This window comes from Trachypithecus francoisi, unplaced genomic scaffold, assembly GCF_009764315.1.
Source record: "Trachypithecus francoisi isolate TF-2019V2 unplaced genomic scaffold, Tfra_2.0 Lachesis_group2, whole genome shotgun sequence".
Taxonomy (NCBI): Eukaryota; Metazoa; Chordata; class Mammalia; order Primates; family Cercopithecidae; genus Trachypithecus; species Trachypithecus francoisi.
In genome coordinates this window covers 121,031,200-121,056,756 of record NW_022681465.1, presented here as the reverse complement: position 1 = coordinate 121,056,756, position 25,557 = coordinate 121,031,200, and the positions used below count along the sequence as shown (strand labels likewise).

The following is a 25,557-nucleotide window of genomic DNA, read 5'->3' as shown; positions in this document are numbered from 1 at the left end:
CAAAACAGCATGGTACTGTATAAAAGTCAGCACATAGACCAATGGAACAGAATAGACAACCCAGAAATAAAGCCAAATACTTACAGCCAACTGATCTTTATCAAAGCAAACAAAAACATAAATTGGGGAAAAGACACTCTATTTAATAAATGGTGCTGGGAAAACTAGATAGCCCCATGTAGAAGAATAAAGCTGGATCCCCATCTCTCACCTTATACAAAAATCAACTCAAGATGGATCAAAGGCTTAAATCTAAGAGCTGAAATCATAAAAAATTCTAGAGGGTGAACAAGGAAAAACTCTTCTGGACATTAGCCTAGGCAAAGAATTTGTGACTAAGACCCCAAAAACAAAAATAAATAAAGGGGGCCTAATTAAACTAAAATACTTCTGTACAGCAAAAAAAATCATCAGACTAAAGAAACAGTCTACAGAATGGAAGAAAATATTGGCAAACTGTGCATCTGACGAAGGACTAATATCCAGAATCTACAAGGAACTCAAATAAATCAGCAAGAAAAAACAATAATCCCATCAAGAAGTGGGCAAATGACATGAGTAGACATTTCTCAAAAGAAGATACACAAATGACCAACAAACATATGAGAAAATGCTCAACATCACTAGTGATTAAGGAAATTCATATCAAAGCCACAGTGAGATACCACCTTACTCAGCAAGAATAGTCATTATTAAAAAGTCAAAAAACAATAGATGTTGGTATGGATGTAGTGAAAATGGAACGCTTATACACTGCAGGTGGGAATGTAAATTAGTAAAACCTCTACGGAAACAGTATAGAGATCTCTTAAAGAACTAAAAGTAGATCTACCATTCCCTGCAGCAATACCACTACTGGGTGTCTATCCAAAGAAAAGTAAGTCATTATATCAAAAAGACACCTGCACACATATGTTTATTGCAACACAATTCACAATTGCAAAGACATGGAACCAACCTCAGTGCCCATCAATCAATAAGTGGATAAAGAAAATATGAGATATATACACCACAGAATACTCTCATCCGTAAAAACAAAATAATGTCTTTTGCAGCAACTTAGATGAGCTGGAGGCCATTATTCTAAGTGAAGTAACTCAGGAATGAAAAACTACATATGGTATGTTCTCACTTACAAATGGAAACTAAGCCATGGGTACGCAGAAGCATACAGACTGGTATAATGGACTTTGGCGACTCCAGAGGAGGGAAGATGAAAGAAAGGTGAGGGATGAAAACTACATATTGGGTACCATGTAAACTACTTGGGTGATGGGTGCACTAAAATCTCAGGCTTGGCTGGGCCTGGTGACTCACGCCTGTAATTCCAGCACTTTGGGAGGCCAAGACAGGCAGATCACCTGCAGTCAGGAGTTCAAGACCAGCCTGAACCAACATGGAGAAACCCTGTTTCTACTAAAAATACAAAATTAGCCAGGCATGGTGGCACATGCCTGTAATAGCAGCTACCTGTGAGGCTGAGGCAGGAGAATTGCTTGAACTCCGGAGGTGGCGGTTGCGGCGAGCCAAGATCCCGCCACTGCACTCCAGCCTGAGCAACAAGAGTAAAATTCCGTCTCAAAATATACACACACACACACACACACACACACACATATATATATATACACATATATTTATGTGTACACACATATATATATATATGCCCAATTAATTCCTCTCACCCATCTACCCTCAGAGGCAGCCATTGTCCTAATTCCTATCATTCTAGTTTGGCTGTTACAAAACTTCGTGTAAATGGAATGAGACAGTATGTATTCTTTGGAGTAAGGATTCTTTCACTCAGCAGAATGTGTTTGTGAATCATCCATGGTTGTTACGTAATCAAGGGCTCGTTCCTTCTGTTGCTGAGTACTATTCCATTATATGGATGTATCACACTTCCTTTACCCATCCTCCCACTGATGGAGGCCTGGGTTGCTTCCACTGTTTTGGCTAGTGTGGAAACACTGCTATGGATATTCTTATACAAGTCTTTGTGCAGACATGTGCTTTCCTATTTCTTTCTTTCTTTTTTTTTTTTTTTTTTGAGACAGAGTCTTGCTCTGTCGCCCAGGCTGGAGTGCAGTGATGCGATCTCTGCTTACTGCAATCTCCACCTCCTGGGTTCACGCCATTCTCCTGCCTCAGCCTCCCGAATAGGTGAGATTACAGGCACCCGCCACCACGCCTGGCTAAGCTTTTTGTATTTTTAGTACGGACGGGGTTTCACCGTGTTAGCCAGGATGGTCTCTATCTCCTGACTCCTCCTGATCCGCCCGTCTCGGCCTCCCAAAGTGCTGGGATTACAGGCGTGAGCCACCGCGCCCGGCTATGATGCTTTCCTATTTCTTGGGAGTGCAAATGCTTGGTCATAGGGTAAGTATATGTTTGGTTCATATATATAGGTACAAACTTCCAGAAGTGTTTTCCAAAATAGTTGTATCATTCTACACTCCCACCAACAATTTCCTAAGATTTTTACAAAGGAAGATCACTCTGGTGCCCTCTAAGGAAGACAGACTTGGAAGAAGGTGCTCAGCCAGGTGGGTGACTGGCTGGGAAGCTTTTGCAATATTCTGGAGAAGGATGACAGAAGCTTGACAGGTACCTCCGAAGTCACAAAGACATCGCTCTTCTGTTTAAAAAGTTGATAACACAGCATGATTTTTTTTCTCTGTGTGCTCCAAATAATCCCAAACTACTACCAAGACACCAGACAGAGTTTAGAGAGAAAAGACCATTCTTAATTTAGATGATGATTTATTGGGACAAAAAAAGACCTATAAATGTAGAATATTTTAATATCCACATCACTGTATTATTTTATTAACTCTAAAAAGGCTTGACCTATTTATACCAGAGGGGAACCATCTGGGCTGGGAGATGAGACTATTTCAGTGCTGTTTCTCTGTTCTCTCACCCGGCAGCTGTTGCAGGGAACACGGGCCTCCTTAGCAGGCCCCTCTGCAGCATGGATTTAGGCTCAGGAAGCTGAGCCTGGGGATGGGTTCCAGCCCTCTCAGTGAATCGGTGAACCTTTTAGCAAGCTTTCCTCATTCCCCTTTCCGCTTGTGTACCTGAGAATCATCAGCTAGGTGGAGCAGACCCCAGGATGGCACACAAACACTTAGGTTTGTTGTAGGGAATCAGTTTTCAGATCTTCAGCTTCCAAAAGCCTGGCTTCCAATACAGGGCCTCTGGCCATTTCCAAGGCCTGCCTGCACTTCTTTCTCACCCCGCCCCTGCTTCCCAGTCACCCTTCTCCCACTTAGCAAAAGTGAGAACTGCTTCTCATTATTACAACAGTGCTTTGGTACAGGGGGCAAGTTCTCCAGGCCCAAAAAGGGGGAAAGATTTGAGAATGGACAGCTCCACCACAAAGCAAAAACAGTGAGTGAGGAATACTGAAGCAAACTGTTTGTGGGGCTCCTGGCCGACTTGATTCAACCATCTATCTATCTCTGTCTGTCCGTCTGTCTAACTTAGAATTTGGAAATGGGATACTTGTCTCAAGGTCGAATGTATTTGAACTCGGCAATGAGGTCAGGTGTTTTCCAGCAGACGGTTTGATTTGGCTGATGGTTTAAATAGACAGCCTTGACATTTGCGCTACATGGCAGACATTTTTTGAAACTGAGAGAGTTAAATGTGCTGCTTCAAGGTTTCAAAGAAACTATATTTAAAGCCCATACTTAAATGCAATAAATCATACGTTATATCGTTTACAAATGTTTAAATGTGTGATTTAAAAACTTTACATATCATCCTAAAAACGTGGTAAGGGAAAACATAGTTTTTAAAATTATTGTTGTTTTAGGGGACATTGAATAAAATTGTTTTAAGAACACTGCCCGAGCTTATCCCCCTTCATCCAACTGGCTTCTCAAAGCCTTTCTTCCAAATAAATACAGTGCTCTTCTCAGGAGGAAATCTGGTGAAATGAATTCTCTCCATCTCTTTGAGTGGGAGGAGGGGTGTGTAATGAAGCTGTCCCTTTGCTTTCAGGAAAGGAAATTCATTTGCAAAGAGTTTGATCAGCCACAATAAAGCTGTCTGATGGGCCCGGATGAAAGATAGGCATTTCAGGGCACCACAGAATCACATGGTGTGCTTCTCAGCTGTACGTATTTTCCAGGCCTCAGCTGAAAGAAGCTTTCTTCTCACAGCTGCAGGAAGGGATTGCAGGTCAAAACCCAGGCAGAAAGTACTGCTTGTTGCTTTTCAACGATGCAGAATCTGAAGCCCCTTTGCCTTCTTCACTTGGGGGGCAGTGCTCTCTCCAATGAGAAGGTGTCTGGCTACACCAGCAGTCGCCCTCTCCGCTTACTTAAGGAATGTGGCAGAGGATGCAAATGAATTTCGGGTTGGCTTGAGCCCAGCTTGACCAGCTTTCATCCGGGTTACCGAGAAAAGGGTCAAAGAACAACTAATTAAAAGCACCACTTCTCACGCTGGAAAAAATACAATAATGACTTTAAAAGACGTTCCTCTGTTTTTTGTTCCAAATGCAATTAAATGTCAACTACCTTTGCTGATTTCCAGCTCAAATTGCTGATGCTATTTTATCTCACTCTCATGATTACAAAAGAGGAGTTTGAGAGCTACCAACAAATATGTAAGAAAGAGAGGTTGCTTTCCAGCTCATCGAGTCCAAACAAAGTTTCTCTCCTCTTGTTTTGCTCGTGGCTGGCTAATGGTTGGGTTGCTGTTGTGGATGTGACTGTCAGCATGATGATGTTATTATTGTCTGTGGACTGTCCTCTCTGTCACCACACTGCAAAACCCCCAGCATGAGAGGCTGTGGTATACTTCCTTAATATGGTCCTCTCCAAGCTTTTTGTAACCCTATGTCCAGCCGCACCAGTGTTCACTTGGCAGCTTCCTAAGGGCAGGGCCAGGCCCTCCCATCTTTTTTGTCCCCACCATCTGATCCAAGCAGTATGGGCACTGCCTAAATGACTGTGGGACATTTATAAGAATGAAAGGACACAATTTTTGAACTGTTTGGCATCTGTCACTATTGCCTTGAAGGTGGGGGTCTGCATTTTGGTCATAGCTGGCTTCTCCATTCCTAGAGGCCCTGCATGTGGTTGGAGGTCAGTGGATGCTGAATTGAATAGATCTGCTCAACGTTGTATTTATTTTATTGTAATGACTACACAGTAAACAGTCATCATGTGCAGTTTAGAGAAAGGGCACAGGCTGGGCGTGGTGGCTTACACCTGTAATCCCAGCACTTTGGGAGTCTGAGGTGGGAGGATCATCTGAGGTCAGGAGTTCGAGATCAGCCTGGCCAACATGGTGAAACTCCATCTCTACTAAAAATACAAAAAGTAGCCGGGCGTGGTGGCGTGCATCTTTAATCCCAGGTACCCAGGAGGCTGAGGCAGGAGAATCGCTGGAACCTGGGGGTCAGAGACTGCAGTGAGCTGAGATGGCACCACTGCACTCCAGCCTGGATGACAGAGCAAGACTCTAAAAAAAAGAAAGAAGAAAGAAAGAGAGAGAAGGAAGGAAGGCAGGAGGGAGGGAGGGAAGGAAGGAAGGAAGGAAGAAGGAAGGTAGGAAGAAAGGAAGGAGGGAGGGAGGGAGGAAGGAAGGAAGGAAGGAAGGAAGGTAGGAAGGAAGGAAGGAAGGGAGGGTACAGCGTTTGGAGTCTGTATAGAAAGTACCACAAATGGTAGCTTAAAATGTATTTCACCCAGAAACTAACTGTCTCGCAGTTCCCGGAGGCCGGAAGTATGAAATGAAGGTGTCAGTAGGGTTGGTTCCTCCTGAGGACTGCAAGGAAGAGTCTGTTCCATGCCTCGCCTCTCCCGCCCTGCCCAGCTTCTGGTGGTTTCCTGGCAATCTTGGGGGCCCTGGCTTGTAGATGCATCACCCCACTCCTCTGTCTTCACAGGGCATCTACCCTGTGTCTTCGTCTCTGCATCCAATTTCCCCATTTCATAAGAACACCCGTCAGAGTGGATCAGAGCCTTCCCCAGTGGCCTCATTTGAACTTGAGTATGTCTGTCAAGACCCTACCTCCAAATAAAGTCACATTTTGAGGAACTGAGGGGTGAAGGCTGGAGTATATCTTTTGTTGGGGGGGGCACAATCAATCCATAAGAGATTTAGACACCCCTGAGTCACATCATGATTCTGTGAGTTTCTAGCAGGGTGACCACATATTCTTGTGTCCTCAGGAAGATACCTGGGCCACTTGTTTGTTTTTGTGCAATCAAATGTAAAGGAATATTCTTCCTCTACTTCTACTGCATCTTAGAGTTTCAAAGACACCTGGATCCTTTCTTAAATGATCTTCACAGCTACCCTGTGAAGATTGAGGTATCCACAGGGTTGGTCCTTTCAGAGGGTTGCAAGGAAGCATCTTGGGATTCTTATCCTCATTTTTCAGATGAAGAAAGTGAAGCTGGAAGGGTGATATGACATGCCCATGGTCTCACAGCCAGAAAGCAGTGGAGCTGGGATTCAGACCCAGTATCTGTCTGACTCGAGACCCGGGATTCTCTACATGCTACCAATTTGCTGATAGCATCTTCATTTTCTCTCTCAAGAGCTCACTGGTCTAAATTGTGTTGTTTTTTATCCTTTTTAATTAGTTGGACAATTTGCATAGAAGGGAATAAATTATCAACATTGGAAGGCACATCCTCCTAATCAGATGTGTTTATTTAAAGCGGCAGGGGGGAAAGCCAGCCGGTGGAGATGTCGGTGATGCTGTAGTTCTGGAGGAGACTGAGGCTGGGAGAGGACTGCAAGGAGGCTGGAGGAGGGCAAGAGGGACACAAAGGGGCCCCATGCCAAGGTGCAGGGGCATGTGCCCGGCACTGGGCTGCAAATCAGGTTCAACACTCTCCGCAGGTAACCTCTCTGAGCATCCATTTCTTCATCTATTCAATGAAATAATCATGACACTTAGGGTTCCTGTCTGGAAACTCAAGTGGTTGGTGAAGTCATCATTCAATGTAAGGAACACAGGAAATGGACCATATTAGGGGAGATATGATGAAGGTTTTGGGGGACATGTTAAGTTGGACATGCCTGAAAGGATAATTAGAATAGCCAGCAGGAAGAGGTGTCTATGGGTATGAATCTCAACAGAAAGATCAGAGCTGGAGACAGACATTTTGGAGTTTTTGGCATAGAGATTATTTTTTCATCTATTGATTCAAACATCCATCCAGCAATTCACAGACAAGTAATTGGAAGATAAAAATAGGTTGTGGTAATTCTGTGAAAGAGGGATATGCAGGATTCGAGGAAACTACAATGGAGGATGCTACCTAGTTTGGGAAGATCAGGGAAGACTTCCTGGAAAAAGTGATGCTTGAACTGAGTCCTGAAGTATGAACTGGAACGTATTTGATGGATGAGAAAGCTTGGAGGCCAAGGCACTTTCTGGAGAGAGCTCACCTACAGGAGAACCAGGTTGAGCATCATGAGCCCAGCCATAGTTATAACCAATCTTAAACCAGGTATGGTGTCCAGAGGGAAAATGGGTTTCATTTGTGTATTGGTCAGGGCAATTCCACTGTAAAAAATAAAACCCAAAATTCCACGAATGATACTGTAAAAGTTATATTTTACTCAGGCAACAGCCCAACGTGTGCAGCTTTGTGTGGCTCTCGTCCACCCAGAGATTCACGGATCCAGGCTCCTTCCAGCCTATAGCTCCATCATCCCCTAAGGCCTAAGAAGCCTCAGCTTCCAGATATTACAGGATAGGGAGGGTTGGTGTAGAAGAGAGAATAGACAAGCACCTACCAGTTGCTTAAAAATGACATCCTAGAATTGACATACATCACTTCCACTCACATTTGAGTGGTGATTCCTAACGTGTCATCAAGCTTGAAGCAAGAGGGGCTGAGAAAGAAAATCCCCCACCAGTCATGGCCTTCCCAGAAACAACTGCATGCTATGAACAGGGGTCATGAAACACTCTAAAGAGCCAGAAATCTCTGTCACTATCAGCATCAAATTGAGTAGCGGAGGGAGCACAGAGAGCTGTGCAGGAAAGATTACTTGGCTGCGGCAGGGCTCAGTGGGAAAGGGTGATGTGGCTGGTTTGCAGAGCCTGCCATGGGTGGAGGTAGGAACAGGTATAGTGTGTGTCAAGCGTGACAGCTGTTACTCAGATTTGCCTTCAGTGCAGCCCCCGTGGAGTCATGCATGGGTCCCACGTGGAGTAGGGCAAAGGTAGGGGTGCTGTGGATAAAACGGAAAGAACAAAGAACCATTTTGGTTAAAACTCTGTTGGATACCGGAAGCAAAAGCAGTCTCGCAGTGGGCCCCTGATAATGGAATGAAGTTCAAAAGAAAAAGAGTACCTCTGGCTGAGGTGGAAGGATCTCCTGAGCCCAGGAGTTCAAGGTTGCAATGAGCTAAAATCATGCCACTGCATTCCAGCTTGGGTGACAGAGCAAGACCTTGTTTCTAAAAAAATAATAAATTAAATAAAATAGAATAAATAAAATAAGAATGTCATCTTCACTTACTCCACTGGATCCTGAGGCACTGGAAACTGCAGGAACTCCAGGGCATCTGAGGAGCTGTCCAACAGAGCCTGAGAACATCTGGGGCATCCATGGAGCTCAGAGGAGCAGCCAAGTCCAGCAGGTACACACCTGTTCTTGGGCACATGTGAGATTCCACCTGGGAGCTCCCAGAAATGTCTGTAGTGGGCTGATGAGTGAGATCTTTACAAGGGGGACAGGATCCTGCATGAGCAGATGGGAGTAGGTATCTATGATGTTTAAGAGATTATTGTTAATAAGACCTCATTGTTACTCTAAGTGGTGAGGCCTTGGGAAACTCCGCTTAAACATAATACAACACATTGCGCCCTCCAAAAATGTTAGCCTTCAGAAAACATGAAGTGACTTTATATATGAATCCTTACAATGAAACACGAAGATGTTATACTCTCGAACACAATGTTAGTGACTCAGAAAGCGTCTCTAACAATGTCAGAAATTCTAAATGCCAAAAAAAGTATCTGAAGTGACTTCACATGTACACTAGAGATGAATGAATAAGTAAATATATTGTAAATAATAGAGACATATTTCCCACTGTCAGAGAAAGAAATTACAAGCAAGTGAAGAGGGAATCCTAGAAAAAAACCCTATGATTTTGCATTGGAGTAAGAGGGATTAGAATACTCATGTTTGTGTGTGTGTGAGAGAGAGAGAGAGATGATAGATAGATAGATAGATAGATAGATAGATAGATAGATAGCAGACAGACAAATAGACAGATGTATACACAGGCTAGTATACATCCATAACTTCCTAGCTCTGTATAGCAAGAAAGCATGGAAGCAATGGCCCCCCTGCAGCAGTGAGCACAGCTAACATCCAGAACTGGGTTTCTAAATGTCATTCCCTCATCAAAGGAACCAGGGCTCCCTGGAGACACAATTGATCCCAGGACTGAAAAAGGGAAAATATAAGATAAGCCTGGAGTATCTCGTGGTGCTAGAAAATTAGGAACTATTAAAAAAAAAAAAGGGATGTGTCAAAAAGACACATGAGCTAAGCTGAAAGAGCCCTCAATGACAAAATTAGAAACAATTTGAGCAACAAAATAAAAATCGTATTGGATTTTAATCCAAAGAATAAAGAAATATTTATGAGTCTACACTAATATAAATAAATGATTGAATAAATAAATGTGGAGATGGGACAACTCTTCCTTAGAGGGGAATTCCAGTTAATAAATGTATAAGAAATGGGAGAGAGAGAAAAGTACTATTAGAACACTGTAACAGTAACTGCTGCAGGTAAGACCCATTGATAAACACTAACATTCATGTATGAAAGAAGAAACAGAATATTTTGCATTGTCCTCAAAGGAACTTCCCTCAAATTTTTACTAATTACAAAGAAAAAAATATAACTTGTAATAGAGAAACCTGGCAAATACCACCTAACCCAAGGGATCATGGTTAACTTTGCCAGTAATAAGACATATCAATATCTTGTACTCGTGATATGACGCTCTAAGAAGGGCACCTCTGTGCAATTCTTCCTCCAAAATCCATATCTTCAGGGTGATCATGGAAAAATGTCAGACAAAATTGAGAGATAGGCTACAAAGTACCTGATGAGCACATCCAAAGTGTCGAGGTTATGAGAGACTAGGTAAAGCAGGAATTGTTACAAATCTGAAAGGACTGAGGAGACAACTAAATGCAATCCAGGGGCTTGGATCAGATCCTGAAACAGAGAAAGGATTTTAGTGGAAAGACTGGTGACATTTGAATAAAGTCTGTAAACTTTTTATTTTATTTTATTTTATTATTTATTTATTTATTGCTTATTTTGAAGTGCATGTAAATAATTTAATCAAAATGGTTTTGGAAAATGTGACAGAGACCTCAAAGCAACACTTTATTTGTAATCTTTAAAAATGATGTATTTGTGCCCATCAATGATAGACTGGGTACAGAAAATGTGATATATATACACCATGGAATACTATGCAGCCATAAAAAAGAATGAGATCATGTCCTTTGCAGGGACATGGATGGAACTGGAAGCCATCATTCTCAGCAAACTAACACAGGAACAGAAACCAAACATGGCATGTTCCTACTTATAAGTGGGAGCTGCACAAAGAGAACCACATGGACACAGGGAGGGGAACAACACACAGTGGGGCCTGTCAGGGGATAGGGTCGGGGGAGGGAGAGCATCAGGATAAATAGCTAATATGTGCTGGACTTAATACCTAAGTGATGGGTCGACAGGTGCAGCAAATCACCATGACTCACATTTACCTATGTAACAAAACTGCACATCCTGTACCTGGACCCCAGAACTTAAGATTCAATGAAATTTTTTTTAAGATGATGTATTTGTGTAACTAAATGCAGCAACTGAAAACTGTGAGTCGACATGAAGAAAATGGGGCAGCCTGTGGCTTTGTGTTGGGGCACATGTTGTAGATGACATGAGGCCACCCTGGGAGGAAAGGGACAGGGCCTGGGAGCTTCCTGAAGGTGGGCAGGAGGTAATCCGTTTCTCTGTTGTAGTCATTTCAAGGCCAGTACCTTATTTTAACCCACAGCAACCCTATTGGTGGAGGGCGGGGAAGGGGTGGTATTTACAAGTAATTCCAATTTACGGGTAAGGAAACTGAGGCAGAGAAATTGATCCACAGTAGCTACAATTTGTCGAGTTCCTGCTCTAGGTAAATCTTTAAACACTATGTCATGGAGTTCTCACAAAATGAGGTAGGAACAATTCTTATTCCCATCTTAAAGATAAGGAACTGCAGTGTGAAGAGAGGAAGGGAACTAGCAGAGGCAGGTGCAGGAGTCGCACTGGGTCCCAGAGTCGCCTACTCTCCTCCAGGGTCCAACCTCTCCTTGTGCCACCGGCCACACCCCCAACACCTGGGCCCAAACCCAGCAAGGCTCTCACCAAGGGTCTGGAATTGAAAAATAAATTACGTAAGCTCAGTCCACAGCCTCTAGACAACATTCCCTCAGAAGGAGATAGTGAGGCAGAGAGAAAAAGAGAAAGATTAAGAGAAAGAGAGGAGACAGTGAGGAGAGAGAGGACTGGGGAGTGTCCAGAGAGAGAGGCGCAACCATCTTTGGGGGCAACTTTGACTAAGTGAACTCTAGATCTATGTTTTCAGAAACAGGTCATTTCTGATAAAAGGACAGACTCAGATAAACAGCCTGCTCTGCTAGACTGAGTCAGACCTATGGGAAACCGCGTTGCCGTGGAAACCAGTCCTTTTCTCTCCACTGTTCAGGAGTGCTATTTTTTAAAGAAATGGTATTGTGTGCTTCTTGGAAAAATTATTGGGGATCAATTTCTTCTTCTTCCACATGACTCCCCATTTGGATTAGAGCACATCGCAGGAGTTGAGGGAAGATAAATTGACCAACAGCAGTTCTGACAGGTGGCCTTTCAATTTTCCAGAAAAAACATGTATCTCCCTAAATACCTTCTGATCCAATCCACCGCTGGGATGACTCTGGGCGCCATCACTGCTTCTCCCCAGTATGCAGCTACGGGCTGCTCTTTCATCTCGCTCCTCCTCTCCCCCAGCCTGGACTGTGAGCCCGGGGCACGGACTTGAATCTTTGCCTCTGGCATTGGCTTGGGGGAGGCACCCCAGCAGCCTTATGAGCAGAAGCCCTGGGCTTTCCCTCCTGAATTCTCCTGTCTCTCCTCCACCCTCTCAGATTCTTCCTGTCATAATGCAACCCGTCCTTCAAGGTCCAGTTCCAAGGCCAGGTTCTCCCAGAACCTAGGCTGACACCCACACAGACATGCCCTCCTGCCTCAGAATTTCTTGCCACATGCAGGCCCAGCCCAGTCACCCTCTCTGCACAACCTTCATCCTGTCTTATCTGGGGGACTATCTGGGGAGGTTCCAATGTTGGTGAGTAGATTAAAAAGCAGGCAAAATACACAAACAGAGCTTAATCTACAAACCAAGGTGCTGTTTTTAGGATCATTGCCTTGCTCCCCTGACCAGCAGGGCTCTGTAACACCCCATCCTGCAAAATTCAGAGATGTCCCTAACCAAACCCACTTGGGTTAAACTCTTCTAACTGATGCCACACTCCTTGGATACATTCATGGGAAGAGTTAGGCATCGTCGTCTTTTCCGATAGAGGATAGCACTATATTCCGATAAGGATAGCACTTGGCCCCAGAGTCACTCCTAAAACAGAAATATCTGCACCCATCTTCTTTCTGGCCCTCTCTTTCTCCCTCGTTTCTACTCATTCACCCATAGCCTGTTCATTCCAGAGAAGTGATAGCTTTCTTACTTGTTGAGGCACTGGAGTGGCAAATCCACTTATGACAGTGTTTGTACATGTGTTCATTAAGCCTTTCACTGATTCTGTGTAATTGAAAGAAATGTTGGGTGTTTCTGTGCTGGCTATGTGGCTCAGCCAGGCTTTGTGGGTGGGATGCCAGCGCCGATCCCTGCACTCTCCCACTCGCCATCTCCCAAAGCCAGGCTGGAAACCAGAGGCTGTATGGGAGTGGGCAGGGTTGTCTGAGGCCCTATGCTCAGCAGCCTGTGCAGCCCCAGGTGGGAGGTGCTGTGTCGTCTCCCTTCTCTCTCCCAACCACCACGCATGTTCAGCCCCAACCCCTAGCACAGCAACCCGCTTGGAGCCTCAGCTTCCAACTCTGCCCAAAGTCAATCCTGGTCTCTTCCACCGATGGCCTGCCATCCACGTTAGAGGAGATGTGTGAGCACAAACTAACCTATAAAGCAAGATGCAAAGATGCATGGTCACTGCAGCATGGCACAGTGCTTAAGACCCTGGCACCAAAAAGGTGTGGGCTTCAATCACAGCTCTGCTGCTCACTGACTGCATGACCTCGAGCAAGCTGCTTCGCCGCTCAGTTCCTCCAGTTCTTCGTCCCCAAACGGGGATGATGATGACGAAGCGGATGGCAGTGGTGTTGAAGGTGGGAGCACCTACTTCACAGAACTGGTAGGAGGGTTGTAGGAACGAAGACACATAAGGCATTTAGTACTTGGCATGGAGCACAGGGCATTTCGGGGTTGGCTTTTCTTCACAGTCACCATTGATACCGAGTTCTGGCTGAGAATCAGCTCATTCACTCTTAGAGCTGCAACTCGACTTTCTGGAAAAGCATTAGACAGTGTTGCTCAGGGTCTAACATGGAACAGAAGTAGTGTGGGGGTGCAAAGGAGTCCCGCAAGCCTGGGTTTGGACCTCCACTGCTCTGCTACAGCCCTCATACAGTCTCTTTTTCCCCTCTGAGCCTCCATGTCTTCATCTGTCTAATGGGATCAATGTCCCCTACCTGCCAAGGTCACGCTAAGCCCTAAATGAGCAATTTAAAAAGGGATCTTCAACATCTTCCTCCTCAGTTGTGGCTAACCACCAGTTGCATTAAGTCAAGGGCATCACCACACCTTTATTTTCATATCTGACTCCTTCGCCAGACTTCAGGGCAGTGATTCTGTGTCATCCGTTGCTGTATTCCCATTCCCCATGCCCAGCACAGCCTGGCCCTAGAAGCCGCCCAGTAGGCATCCACTGCATGAAGGACATTGAGCTGGCAGATAAGCAGCCAGGTACACCTCTCGGTCCTTCCTTAGGACCGCAACACCATCTTAGTCCCCAGTGACCTGAGGATGGACATTGCCTTACAGTCCAATCCTAGCCCCAGCCCAATAGGACATTGTAGGGCTCACCCTGCCCTCTGGGACCCCCACCCCCAGCATCTTCCCCATCAGGCTCACTGAGCAGCAGATAAAAGAACATTGCAAAGGAAGGTCAAGACTCTCAGACACATCTATCTTTATTTGTTTCCTGTCAGAAAATTTCAAGAATTACACCAAAAAATACTTCAGCCTCTGCTACCTACTGACAAAAATACACCACAAAATTATAAAGCGTTCAGCGGTTTTGCTAGGGACAATTTGTTATTCCGCTTTGGATGACAAATGAATTTACAGGTGACTCAGGGTGATGGGAGGTTGAGGGAGAAGGGAGGAAAAATCAGGTGAGAGCGTTTGGCAGGATAGTTTGAGCTATGCTAGTCTTAGTACCCAGCTGTTGCATATGATGATTTCAGCAACACAGCAAGCCACAAAATAATACCCTTTACATGACCTGTCGGAGACTCGTGAGGAAGCAGTACCACATCTCAAATAATCAACTCTCCCAGCCGGTTCTGGCCCTGTGGGTCCTGGAGCTGACACCCTGCAGAACTGGCCTCCCTGAAACGTTTAGGAGAGGCAGGGGAATGCCTGATACGGTTCCAGGGAACTGGGAGGCCTGGTCAAGGCTGGATGCTGCCTCCTTGTCAGGAGCTTCTAGAACTCAGTTGGGGAGTTTGGACAAATGTCCCCTTTTAACACAACAAAGTGGGCAAAAGATAGTCCCATTTTTCAGCTTCCTTTAGAAAGGATTTGGCATTGTGGCGGCCCCGATCTTCAGATCTCTTCCTGGCTGTCACCTGAGGCTCCTGGTTGGAATCCTATTGTTGTTGCTATTTTTAGCAGCACTTTGGGAAACAACAAACAAACAAGAACTGAAAAGTCGGTGCCTGTGCTTATCGCTGGTGGCCTAGTGTCACATGCCTGTCCCGTGCCTTCCTTCTTGCAGCCGCACCTTCCTTCCCTCCCTCTCCCCCCGCTGCTGTCTCATCAACATGGGCAGTATCCAGGTGTGGATCTAGAAAATGCAAGCAAAAGACAAAGAAAATCTGCCCACTCCTCAGCATTTGCTGATGCAGAACCCACCGTCGCAGGGTGAGCATTCAGAGCCCAGGTCATGTGGGTCTGCCCAGGTCCTAGTATGGAGGCCCAGAAAGTTTGTGCTCATCTTGCAAAATGCACCAGAGGACAGTACATTTCACTATGGGTTATGTGCATTCTGGGCTTAGTAACGCCAAAATCAGTTCTTCTCTCCAGCTTGGCCACTCCTCATTTCCTACGTTCCTACCCTGCAGACCACAGGCTAACCAAATAGTCCCAGTCTGTGTCACTCACATATTCTGTACCCCCGAACCCCCCACTGAAGCTACGTTTTCTTATCTAAGAAGCCCACAGAGTCTGTGCTCTTCACTGCCCTTCAACGTCTTCTGATGGAACCAGGTTAATGCTTTTTGTTCATGTTCTTTGTTTCTTTCCTTTTCTGCTGTTACATTTTCCTAACAAAGAATAAGCAGTGGCTTTAAAAATATCTTACATGGGAACAATCAACACGAAACATGCCTTTGTACATGAGCCTGACTCGGGGACGAATCAACAATACCAAGGAACGAAAAGAAATATCGGTTCAGACAACTCCAGCACACACCATGTTTTCGGTGCGCTCCTCCCCCCACCCTGCCCTGCCCCGCCCCCGCCCCCATATCCCAGGAGTACAGTGTTGTCTTGTAACTGGAGCTTGGCTTAGCCAATGGGGGTCCTCCTCTCCACCCCGCCCCCCATTCTGGCTGGGGCAGGCCTCTAGTGGCCCTGGGTCTTGGGCGGCTTGGGCTCATGGATGACAGCGGCTGCCGACAGCCACGGCCCGATGGCCCGGGCAGTGCTCTGCTTGGCCACACTGTAGTGGCTGATGACTGTATAGAAGCGGCTTCTGGAATTGGGGTCCTGGGAGGAGTAGTACGCATCCAGGGAGGCTGGGATACAGCGTTTGTGCTGGGGAAGAAAGACACAGAGTCAGGGGTCATTCAGCAAACTGCTTCCAGCCTGCCTAGCAACACAGCCACCCTGATTAGGGCGCAGCTGCACTGGGCTGTCGACCAGAGGGCAGGTGACAGCTCCTGACCTGGGCCTGGCATGCAGCAGCCTTCCCAACACCAGCACCAGCACAAACACCAAAGCTCCACTTAGAAGAAGCCAGACGACCTGAACCTGATATTGACACTGATTCAAGGCCAGCTTTCTCTGTGCACTGACTGTCCGGCTCTAGTGGACGCTCTAGGGAACCCCACAGAGTCCCTCTAGCTGGCTGATTCACCTATCCTCTGGTTGCCTCTCTGGGCTGTTGTTCATGGCCAATGACTATTTATTTCCTCCATTTTACACTTGCATCTCCTTTCTCTTATATCAAAAGTCTTGCCGGGTGTGGTGGCTCACGCCTGTAATTCCAGCACTTTGGGAGGCCGAGATGGGCAGATCACAAGGTCAGGAGTTCAAGACCAGCCTGACCAACAGAGTGAAACCCCATCACTGCTAAAAATACAAAAATTAGCTGGGCACGGTGGCGCATGCCTGTAATCCCAGCTACTCAGGAGGCTGAGGCAGGAGAATCACTTGAACCCAGGAGGCAGAGGTTGCAGTGAGCTGAGATGGTGCCACTGCACTCCAGCCTGGGTGACGAAGCGAAATTCCATCTCAAAAAAAGAAAAAGAAAAAAAAGTCTTGGCTCCTAACAACATTCATTTGCATTATCCTACAATAAATATAGAATAGTCACAAAACAGCACTAATATTACTACTAAGAGGTAATGAACCTGCAGACTACTGGACTAACTTGGAGGTTTCCCTGCAGCTCCATGTGTCCTTAGAATACACTCCACCAAGGGTGGCAGGTGAACATGCTGTCATCTACAAATGGTTGAAATATTTATTTTCTTTGCACGTTTATGTCCTTAACTTGATATAGAATAGGTTCTTTAAACAACGAACCTCTTGCTTTTTCTCATTTATTTATTTTTAGATATGTCAAACATTTACACATTTCAAGGGCAAATATTTAAGAAGATAGATCCGAAGAAGCCTTGTGTCCATCCCTTCCTCCTGATGAACCATTTTTATTAATTTTTAAAATTTATCCTTCCTGAATTTCTTTCCAAAACAATAAGCAAGTAGCGCTCACCTCCCCTTTGCCCACACACAGGCAGGACCTTCCTTCCATCATTCAGCCCTACTATCTTGAAGAGCGTTCTCTGTCCATGTATGCAGGCCTTCCTTCCTTATTTTCCCAGTTGTAGTGACGTTCGCTGTGTGGATGTGTCAGTTTATTCAACTGTCCCCTACTGTTCCCATTGTTTTGAGTCTTCCCGAACCTCAGTTTCTTTTTTTTTGAGACGGAGTCTTGCTCTGTCCCCCAAGCTGGAGTGCAATGGCGCAACCTCGGCTTACTGCAACCTCTACCTCCTGGGTTGAAGCATTTCTCCTACCTCAGCCTCCCAAGTAGCTGGGATTACAGGCATGTGCCACCACACTTGGCTAATTTTGTATTTTTAGTAGAGATGGGGTTTCTCCATGTTGGTCAGGATGGTCTCAGAACCTCAGCTTCTGACCACTTGGAGTGTAGTCTAGGAAGCCAGATCTGAACCCCTTCCATGGAAGTTTAGGAGGTCAGATTACACCCTTGGTGGAGTGTGTTCTAAGGACACATGGAGCTGCGGAGAAACCTCCGAGTTCGTTCAGTAGCCTCCGGGTTCATTACCTCTTAGTAGTAATATTGGTGCTATTTTGTGACTGTTCTATATATATTGTAGGATAAGGCAAAGACATCATTACATGAACGTTGTTAGGAGCCAAGACTTTTGATATAAGAGAAAAGAGATGTAAGTATATAATGGAGGAAATAAATCGTCATTGGCTGTGAGCAATGGCCCAGAGAGGCAACCAGGCGATAGGTGAGTCAACCAGCTAGAGGCAGTCAGATTGGAGTGTAATCCAGGCGGTGCAGAACCGAAGGATACACATTTGCAGGCTGGCACACTTCCTATTTGGTCTCCCTACATCAAAACATAATTATTTTGATGTCTTGGAAAACCCTCTTAACTAAACACTCTCTACGTTTAATTCCTCATGTGTGAAATGGGAGCCAAAGAAACCGTATTTCTCAGAATGGTTGTACAGCCCAATTGAAATAATGTTTAAGGAAACATTCAGCAAAGGTTCTGATGTATTAGAGATACTCAGCAAATGGTAATTATAAATATTAATAGCATCAGCTGTGTTCACTCTGAAACAGACTCTGTCTTTATTGCAACTAACATTTGTTGAGAGCGCATTATCTAATAGGCCCTTTGTTAACTGATTTTACTTAAATTCTCTCCTTAAGGCCTCCCCAAAATCCTGGGAGCAGTCATTATCAGCCCCCATTTTGCAGGGGAGAAAATGAGGTTCAGAGGGGCAAGGAGACTCCCGGAGGTCATGCAGCAGGTTCCGTTCTCTCAGAGGAGTTTAATCAGAGTGTGGGTCAAGGAGAGACTTGGAGACAGAGCTTCAAAGAACCTCAGAGGCACCAGAACTGCCTTCACACCTCTGGAGGCCACTGCAAGGGTAAGCAAACAGCCATTGAGCCAGGAAGGCCCACACCAAGCCGAGCTTTTCCAAAATGGAACAGTCCATGTCAAGAGGTAGTGAGCTGCTTCCCTCATTGTTGATGTGCCGTAGAAGCTGGACCACCTCCTGAACCTGGAGAGCACCACCTTGGGGGAGGAACTCTCCTGCCTACTGGAGACTGAGTCCCGCAGGAAAACTTGGAAACTCCTTGCCAAACACATATTCCATTTTAAAGAGTCGGTAAGGAGGTTATCATACCCAGAATTTGGACACCAGTGAAGAGAAGACATTGATTAACTCTCTAACTGAACTTGAAAGTGACCTGGGGCTACCCAACCACCTCTTACCTTATAGACGAATCCCTCTGGGCAGCTGTGGTCATAGGTGAAGGCTTTGTAAACCACCAGGAACACGATGCACGCAAGGAAAGCTAGGGCCAGGCTGACAAGGATGGTGACCTGGAGGAACACAAAATTGAGAGTTATCCAGCCTCAGTCTGCCCACCTTCAGTATCTGCATGCAGCCTTCAGAGCCTAGGACTGGCAGGCAGCATGGTGTGCTAGAAAGGGGGACAGGTCCAAGGAACTGGTTCTGTCTCGGCTTTGTTACTAACTTGCAGTCTTAGGCAAATCACCTATGCTCTTTGGGCCTGTTTACGCCTTCTTCAGGATAATCTCTGAAGCTCCGGTTTTGTTTTGTTTTGCTTTGTTTTGTTTGTTTGTTGTTGTGAGATGGAGTCTCACTCTGTCACCCAGGCTGGAGAGCTGGAGTGCAATGGCGCCATCTCAGCTCACTGCAACCTTCGCCTCCTGGGTTCAAGCGCTTCTCCCTGCCTCAGGTTTCCAAGTAAGTGGGATTATAGGCACTCACCAACACACCCGGATAATTTTTGTATTTTTTAGTAGAGACAAGGTTTCACCACGTTGGCCAGGCTGGTCTTGAACTCCTGATCTCAGGTGATCCGCCTGCCTTGGCCTCCCAAAGTACTGGGATTACAGGCATGAACCACTGCGCCCGACCGCTCCTTTCTGATTTAACATGTGATTTCCCCCTCATTTTACTTTTCCTGATAACTATGTGGGATGTAGGGGGGTTGATCAATAAGCCATCACTTTCAGTGCTTCCTGCTTTCCATCCCTACCCCACGCCACCACTGGTGCATTCCAACCTTGGACATCAACTGCTTCTTTCGCCTTTACTTGGACATCTAACACACTTTCAACACATTCCCAAACCAAATTCCCGCTCTCCTCCCAACCCAAACCTGCTCCGCCTGCATTCTTCTTCATCTTAGAATATGTCAATTTCACATTTGCAGACACTCAGGCCAAATATCCTGAAGTCATCCTTGACTCCTTTTTTCTCACACACCACATCCAATCTACCAGAAGAAACTATCATTTCTGCCTTCAAAGACACCCACAACCTGACCACTTCTTACCGCCTCCATCATGTCCAACCAAGTGGAAGCGATCATCATCTCATCTGCAGCATCTAACAGCCTTCTAACTAGCGATGACTTCCCTGTCCTCTAGGGTGTATTCAGCACACAGCAACCAGAGAGAGCCTTATAAAATCTAAAACAAACCAGGGGCCAGGTACAGTGGCTCACACCTGTAATCTCAGCACTTTGGGAGGCCGAGGTGGGAAGATCACTTGAGGTCAGGAGTTCGTGACCAGCTTGCCCAACACGGCGAAACCCCATCTCTACTAAAAATACAAAAAAAAAAAAAAAAAAAAAAAAAAAAAAGCCAGGGATGGTGGCAGGCACCTGTGATCCCAGCTACTGGGGAGGCTGAGGCAGGAGAATTGCTTGAACCTGGAAGGTGGAGGCTGTAGTGAGCTGAGATGGCGCCACTGCACTCCAGCCTGGGTGACAGAGTGAGACTCCATCTAAATAAATAAATAATAAATAAATAAATAAATAAATAAATAAAAGAAAGCATGGCCCTTTTCTGCTCGAAAGCATGCAGTGGTCTCCAGCTCATTCAGAGCATAAACCCAGTTCCTACCTACTATCTGAAAGCAACCTTTAAAAAAATAATACAACACCAAACTAAGTGGGGACACCATCAAGATTCATCTGAAACCAGTCATTGGTTAACGTCAGAGGCATCTCCAGGCTTGCACTGACCCCATCCCACCACCTATGTACAAGGGGGCAGGGATGCCCCCATGACACTGCGGCATCTAATGTTACAAGCAGAATTTGTGTGTGTGTTATTTTTTAAAGCCGGTGTCCCTTTCAGTCAGTTGGCCCAGAAATATGGCAGGATTCTTCTCATGGAGGAAAGGTTCTTTTTGATTCAGGAAAAGAATAATAATAACTTTGGGAGTGTCCATGCCATCTCTTTTCCACCCCAGGGCATGTTTATAAGGAAAGAAGGAGACAGGAGTCTACATTACTCCAAAAATATGAAGTTGTTTGTTGGCAGTTTTAAATACTGGACAGGAGGAATTTGAAAAGGAAAAGAGGAAGATGGATGTGGGGAGGATTCTGTCCAAATCTCATGGGCAGACACTGTCCATGAGCAATTCCTAATGAGTGTGTGTATGAAGTTTTAGGATAGTACTGTTTTTAAGCTACTGTTGACACAATGTGCTGTCCATTCTCTCCATTACCCCAAGCCAACAGTTGAAGCCCGTTGCATGCTTATCAGCCTCCTGCCTTGGATTGCAGTGATAACAGTATGGAGTGAGATGGTGCAGAGATCAGTCCAGGTATCACACAGGCAAGAGGTGGAGCCGAGATGGAGAAATCAAGAGAAGTTGGATTTAAAGCAAGAGATACCCTGAAGACACATACGCACCCTACGAACCTCTTATTTGAATAGTACAGGAAAGGGGGGCCAGCCAAGACCACGGCTCACAAATGCTGAGGACCCAGGAACACATGATCAAGTCTACATGGAGTAGAGATATAAAACATTTTAAATGCCCAGATTTCCCAATAGCCAAAAGGTAGAAACAGCCCAAATTTCCATCCGCTGATGAATGAATAAACAAATTGTGGTCTATCCATGCAGCGGAATGTTATTCAGCCATGAAAGGGAATGAAGGACCAGCTGCAGATGCAGACGGCCCTTCCAAACGTGATGCTGAGCCAAAGAACCCAGATGCTAAGGCCACATGTCATGTGATTCCATCTGATGAGCTACCCAGAACGGGGAAATGCACAGAAGCAGGTGCAGACTGGAGCCTGCTAGGACTAGGGGGTCTGGGGGTATGGGGAATGACTGATAAGGGGTATAGGGTTTCCTTTTGGGGTAATGAAAATGTTTTGAAACTAGACAGAGGTGATGGTTGCACAACATTATGAATGTACTAAATGCCACTGCACTGCTCACTTTAAAGTCGTTATGTTTATGTTACACGAGTTTTCTCTTAGTTTTTTAAGATAAATGCCCAGAATTCAGGCAGTAGCCTGGCACCTGCAGCTCTGCCCTGGGGACAGGGAGCCAATTTCCTAAGTGGTGACCCTTTCTGTTAAAGGGACATTAAAATCCTGTTAGCATCCTGTCCCCTCAAAGAGAACACACCTGGGCCCAGCCAAGAGAGTTGCCTATAGCCGCAGGCTCATCCACGGACTGCAGTGCAGCTGCAGAGCTCGTGTGTGCGCAGGAGGGAGTTCAGAGCCTCAGTCCTAGCCTGGCATTGCCTCCAGCCTGATGATGCAGGGTCTGAGGGAGCTGCTGGAAAGGTTCCCATCCCAATGACCATGTGCAACCCCAAATCTTGCCTAGGCAGAGTCCCAGGCCTCTTGGGAGACTCAGGAGCCGGGCAAGACCTCCCAACATGGGTATGGAGATGCCCAGCCAGGGCTGGATGTGGCCCCTGGTCAGCAGCGGGTTAGTAAAGGGGCACTAGGAGCTGGTGCAGGACCCAGCAAGCCCGCCGGTGGGACAGGTTCCCTTTACAAGGTGGGCTGCTCCACTGCTAATGCCCCCTGAGTTAGGAAATCCCAAATGGGAACTGCAGGGGCTGATTCACCAAAGTGCCACCAGGGCTAGAGAGCACGAGCACAGAGCAGGCCTCCAGCAAATGCTTCTGGAAAAAGAAAAGGGAGGGAGGGAGGTCCCTGTGAGGTAGTGGTTTCAAACCCTGCTTCACATTAGAAGCAGCTGAGGAGCTCAGAAATGCTGATGCCTAGGTTGTCACCACCCCCATGGGTTCTGATTCCATGGGTCCAGGACAAGGCTCTCCAGGTAATTACCATGTGTAACCAGGAAGAGCAGCGCTGCTCTAGTAGGACTACCTGTGAGTGGTTCTCAAGCAGCTGCACATGTTAGAATGCCCTGGGATTCAAACGTTTCAGATGATCCTGGTGCTCTAGCCCCACCTCAAACCAATTATACCAGAATCTCTGGGGGTGTAGTCCAGGCCTCGGCATGTTTTGAGGCCCCCACGTGGTCCCCACATGCAAGCAGTCCTGTGTGCTGACACTTGCCGGGTGTCCTCCATGACTATCAGAGTCAAGGGCCTAACGCTGACTGGTTGCCATGGGTGCAGCCCAGCCCATGGGATTCTGCCCAAGCAGGGCTAACTTCCGCCAGCCCGCACCACATGTTCCATGACCCCAGAATTAGGCTGAATGGAGGCTGTTTTAGCTGAAGGAGAGTTTGCCTCCCTGTCCTGAATTTTGGTGACTTCTGCAACTGAAGGCCAATCATTCCCTAAGAGTCTGGTGAGGTCAGACAGCACATTGTGGTGAATCAGGCATAGGCTCTCTCTTGAGGCCTCACAGTCTACAGGGGGAGGGAGAGATAGACTGATGGGAGCAGACACTTGCAACACAGAGGCGACACCATGACAGGCCATCAGCACAGGGGGCTGCTGGACCTAACTAACCTGGGGGTGGGGGCATCAGGGATGTCCTCCTGGGGGATGTGACATCAGAAGTGACTTCATGGAAGAACATTAGGATTGGGGGGAAGAAGGCTCTGAGCAGAGGAAATGGCATCAGCCATGGACAGAACATGGAAAGCACACGGGCTGTTCTAGAAGCATCAGAAGGCCTTGGCATGACTGGCCCAAGGGTGTGAGTGATGGGGAAGCCTGGGGGCCTGGGCAGGGGGCAAAGAACAGATTACACTTGGACTTGATCTTAAGGACAACAGGGAGCCAGTGACGGTTCTAAGCAGGGAAGTGACAGGGTCAGAATTATGTTTTGGAGTAATGTCTCTGGGGCAACAGAAGGCATGTTTGCAGGGGGATGGCTGAAGGCAAGGAGGCCAGTGGGAAGGCTGATGTAGTAGGGCATGTCTCAGGTGCTGAGGCCAGACAGGGCAGTGAGGTGGAGTCAACGGCCTAAGATGGCATAGGAGGTGAGCACAGCACTGCGAGACAAGAGGAGGAAGGGTCGGCTCAGGCCAGCGAGTTTCACAGGTGAGCTTTCTGGATTCTGGATGACGGAGTTGCCAGTGTTTTTGGGGTGGGGCAGGAGCTGGAGAGTCCTCATTTGGTTCCAGGGCGAGATTTCCTACAGGCAGGTTTCAGTTCTGCGAGGCATCCTACTGAACCCGGCCTCCCTTTCTGGTGGATTTGTGAAATTCAGGGGCCCCACGTGCCTGATCCCTGCAACAAAGCTCCGCCATGCCGGGCGAGCCTAAGAGGGCTGGGGAGAGGAACTCTCACTTCCCCACAAAGCACCTCAACATGAAAGCCGGACTCCACGTCAATATTTATTGACTCGGTTTATATAACCTCCATCCTCAGAGACGTTCTAAAGCCCTTGGTTTCAGCTCTTGAATGTAACAACCTAAGCCTCACAATAAACAGCTTGCTAGTTCTCCTGCGCTAGATTGGAGGTTTCATTAGAGGCACAATCCTCACCACAGAATCACTCTCTCTGCACCCGTCTCCCCTCATCCATTCACTCAGCCCCTCGTCGTCCGGCCTCATCCACTCACTCAGCCCCTCGTCATCCGCCCTCATCCACTCACTCAGCCCCTCGTCATCCACCCTCATCTACTCACTCAGCCACTCGTCGTCCGCTCAGTGCGAGTCTACTAAAGGGCCTACTGTGAGCCGGATGCTGTGCACCGTCATGGCCTCAAGGAGTTCACAGGCGGGAGAGTCAGACATTCAATGAGCAAATCACCAAAGAAATAACCACAAACCAAGCACTGAATGTGGTCTGAACAGAGCACACGAAGGTTGCTCTTTGATGGGGTGGTCCTGGAAGTGAGAGCGGACTGGGCTCCAGGCAACCCCGGGCCAGAGCATTGCAGCATTCCAGGCTGCCCAGAGATCCTACAACGAAGAGGAGCTCGTGGTTCCAGAGGGCCTGGAAGGAGCAGTCTGGCTGTGACAGAGGGGACAAGGAGAAAGCACTGAGGTGAGGCTGGAAGGCAGGCAGGGGTCCAACCTGTGGGCTTTGGAGGCCAATATCACCCTTGTCCTGCCCAAGAGAGTAGCTCCCCCCAGAGGCAGCCCTGGTGCTGTCGGGGTAACATCTCCGCTCAGCCTGCACCCCCTCAGCCACCCTCCAGTCTCATGTACCTCTCCCCACTGGTTCACACTGTCCCCTCCAGCCCTGGCACCCTAAGAGTTCCTGCAGTTGCTTCTCTGGGCCTTGGGCCAGGCCTGGAGCCCCCATGTGCCCTTCCTCAGCAAGGAGAACATCTCCTCAGCATTCAGCTCCAGCCCTGAACCCCAATCCGTCCCTGCTCTGTAGCTGGGGCCTGCTTCAGGTCCTCCTGCACAGGAGCACACTGCATCCCCATCACCCCTCACACCTCCCAGCCACCTTCTACTGGGAAGGCCTCGGACAGCAAG

At 46.9% G+C, this 25,557-nt stretch overlaps 2 protein-coding genes across 4 annotated transcripts in view; both read right to left on the bottom strand.

Annotated features, from left to right (window-relative positions):
• Positions 1-14,299: 14,299 nt before the first annotated feature.
• The window catches only part of NSG2 (neuronal vesicle trafficking associated 2), a 133,410-nt gene continuing 122,152 nt past the window's right edge, over positions 14,300-25,557 (bottom strand). For all 3 annotated transcript variants that reach the window (XM_033180332.1, XM_033180330.1, XM_033180331.1), the window contains 2 exons: positions 19,128-19,238; positions 14,300-16,173 (listed from right to left, as the gene is read on the bottom strand). In XM_033180332.1, coding sequence (XP_033036223.1) covers positions 15,982-16,173; positions 19,128-19,238 — 303 coding nt within the window. In that variant the 3' untranslated portion in view covers positions 14,300-15,981. The remainder of the gene's footprint in view (positions 16,174-19,127; positions 19,239-25,557) is intronic.
• Positions 19,213-25,557, bottom strand: part of CUNH5orf47 (chromosome unknown C5orf47 homolog) — a 109,732-nt gene continuing 103,387 nt past the window's right edge. The window contains exon 6 of the transcript XR_004429938.1: positions 19,213-19,238. The gene's annotated coding sequence lies outside the window, so the exon portion shown is untranslated. The remainder of the gene's footprint in view (positions 19,239-25,557) is intronic.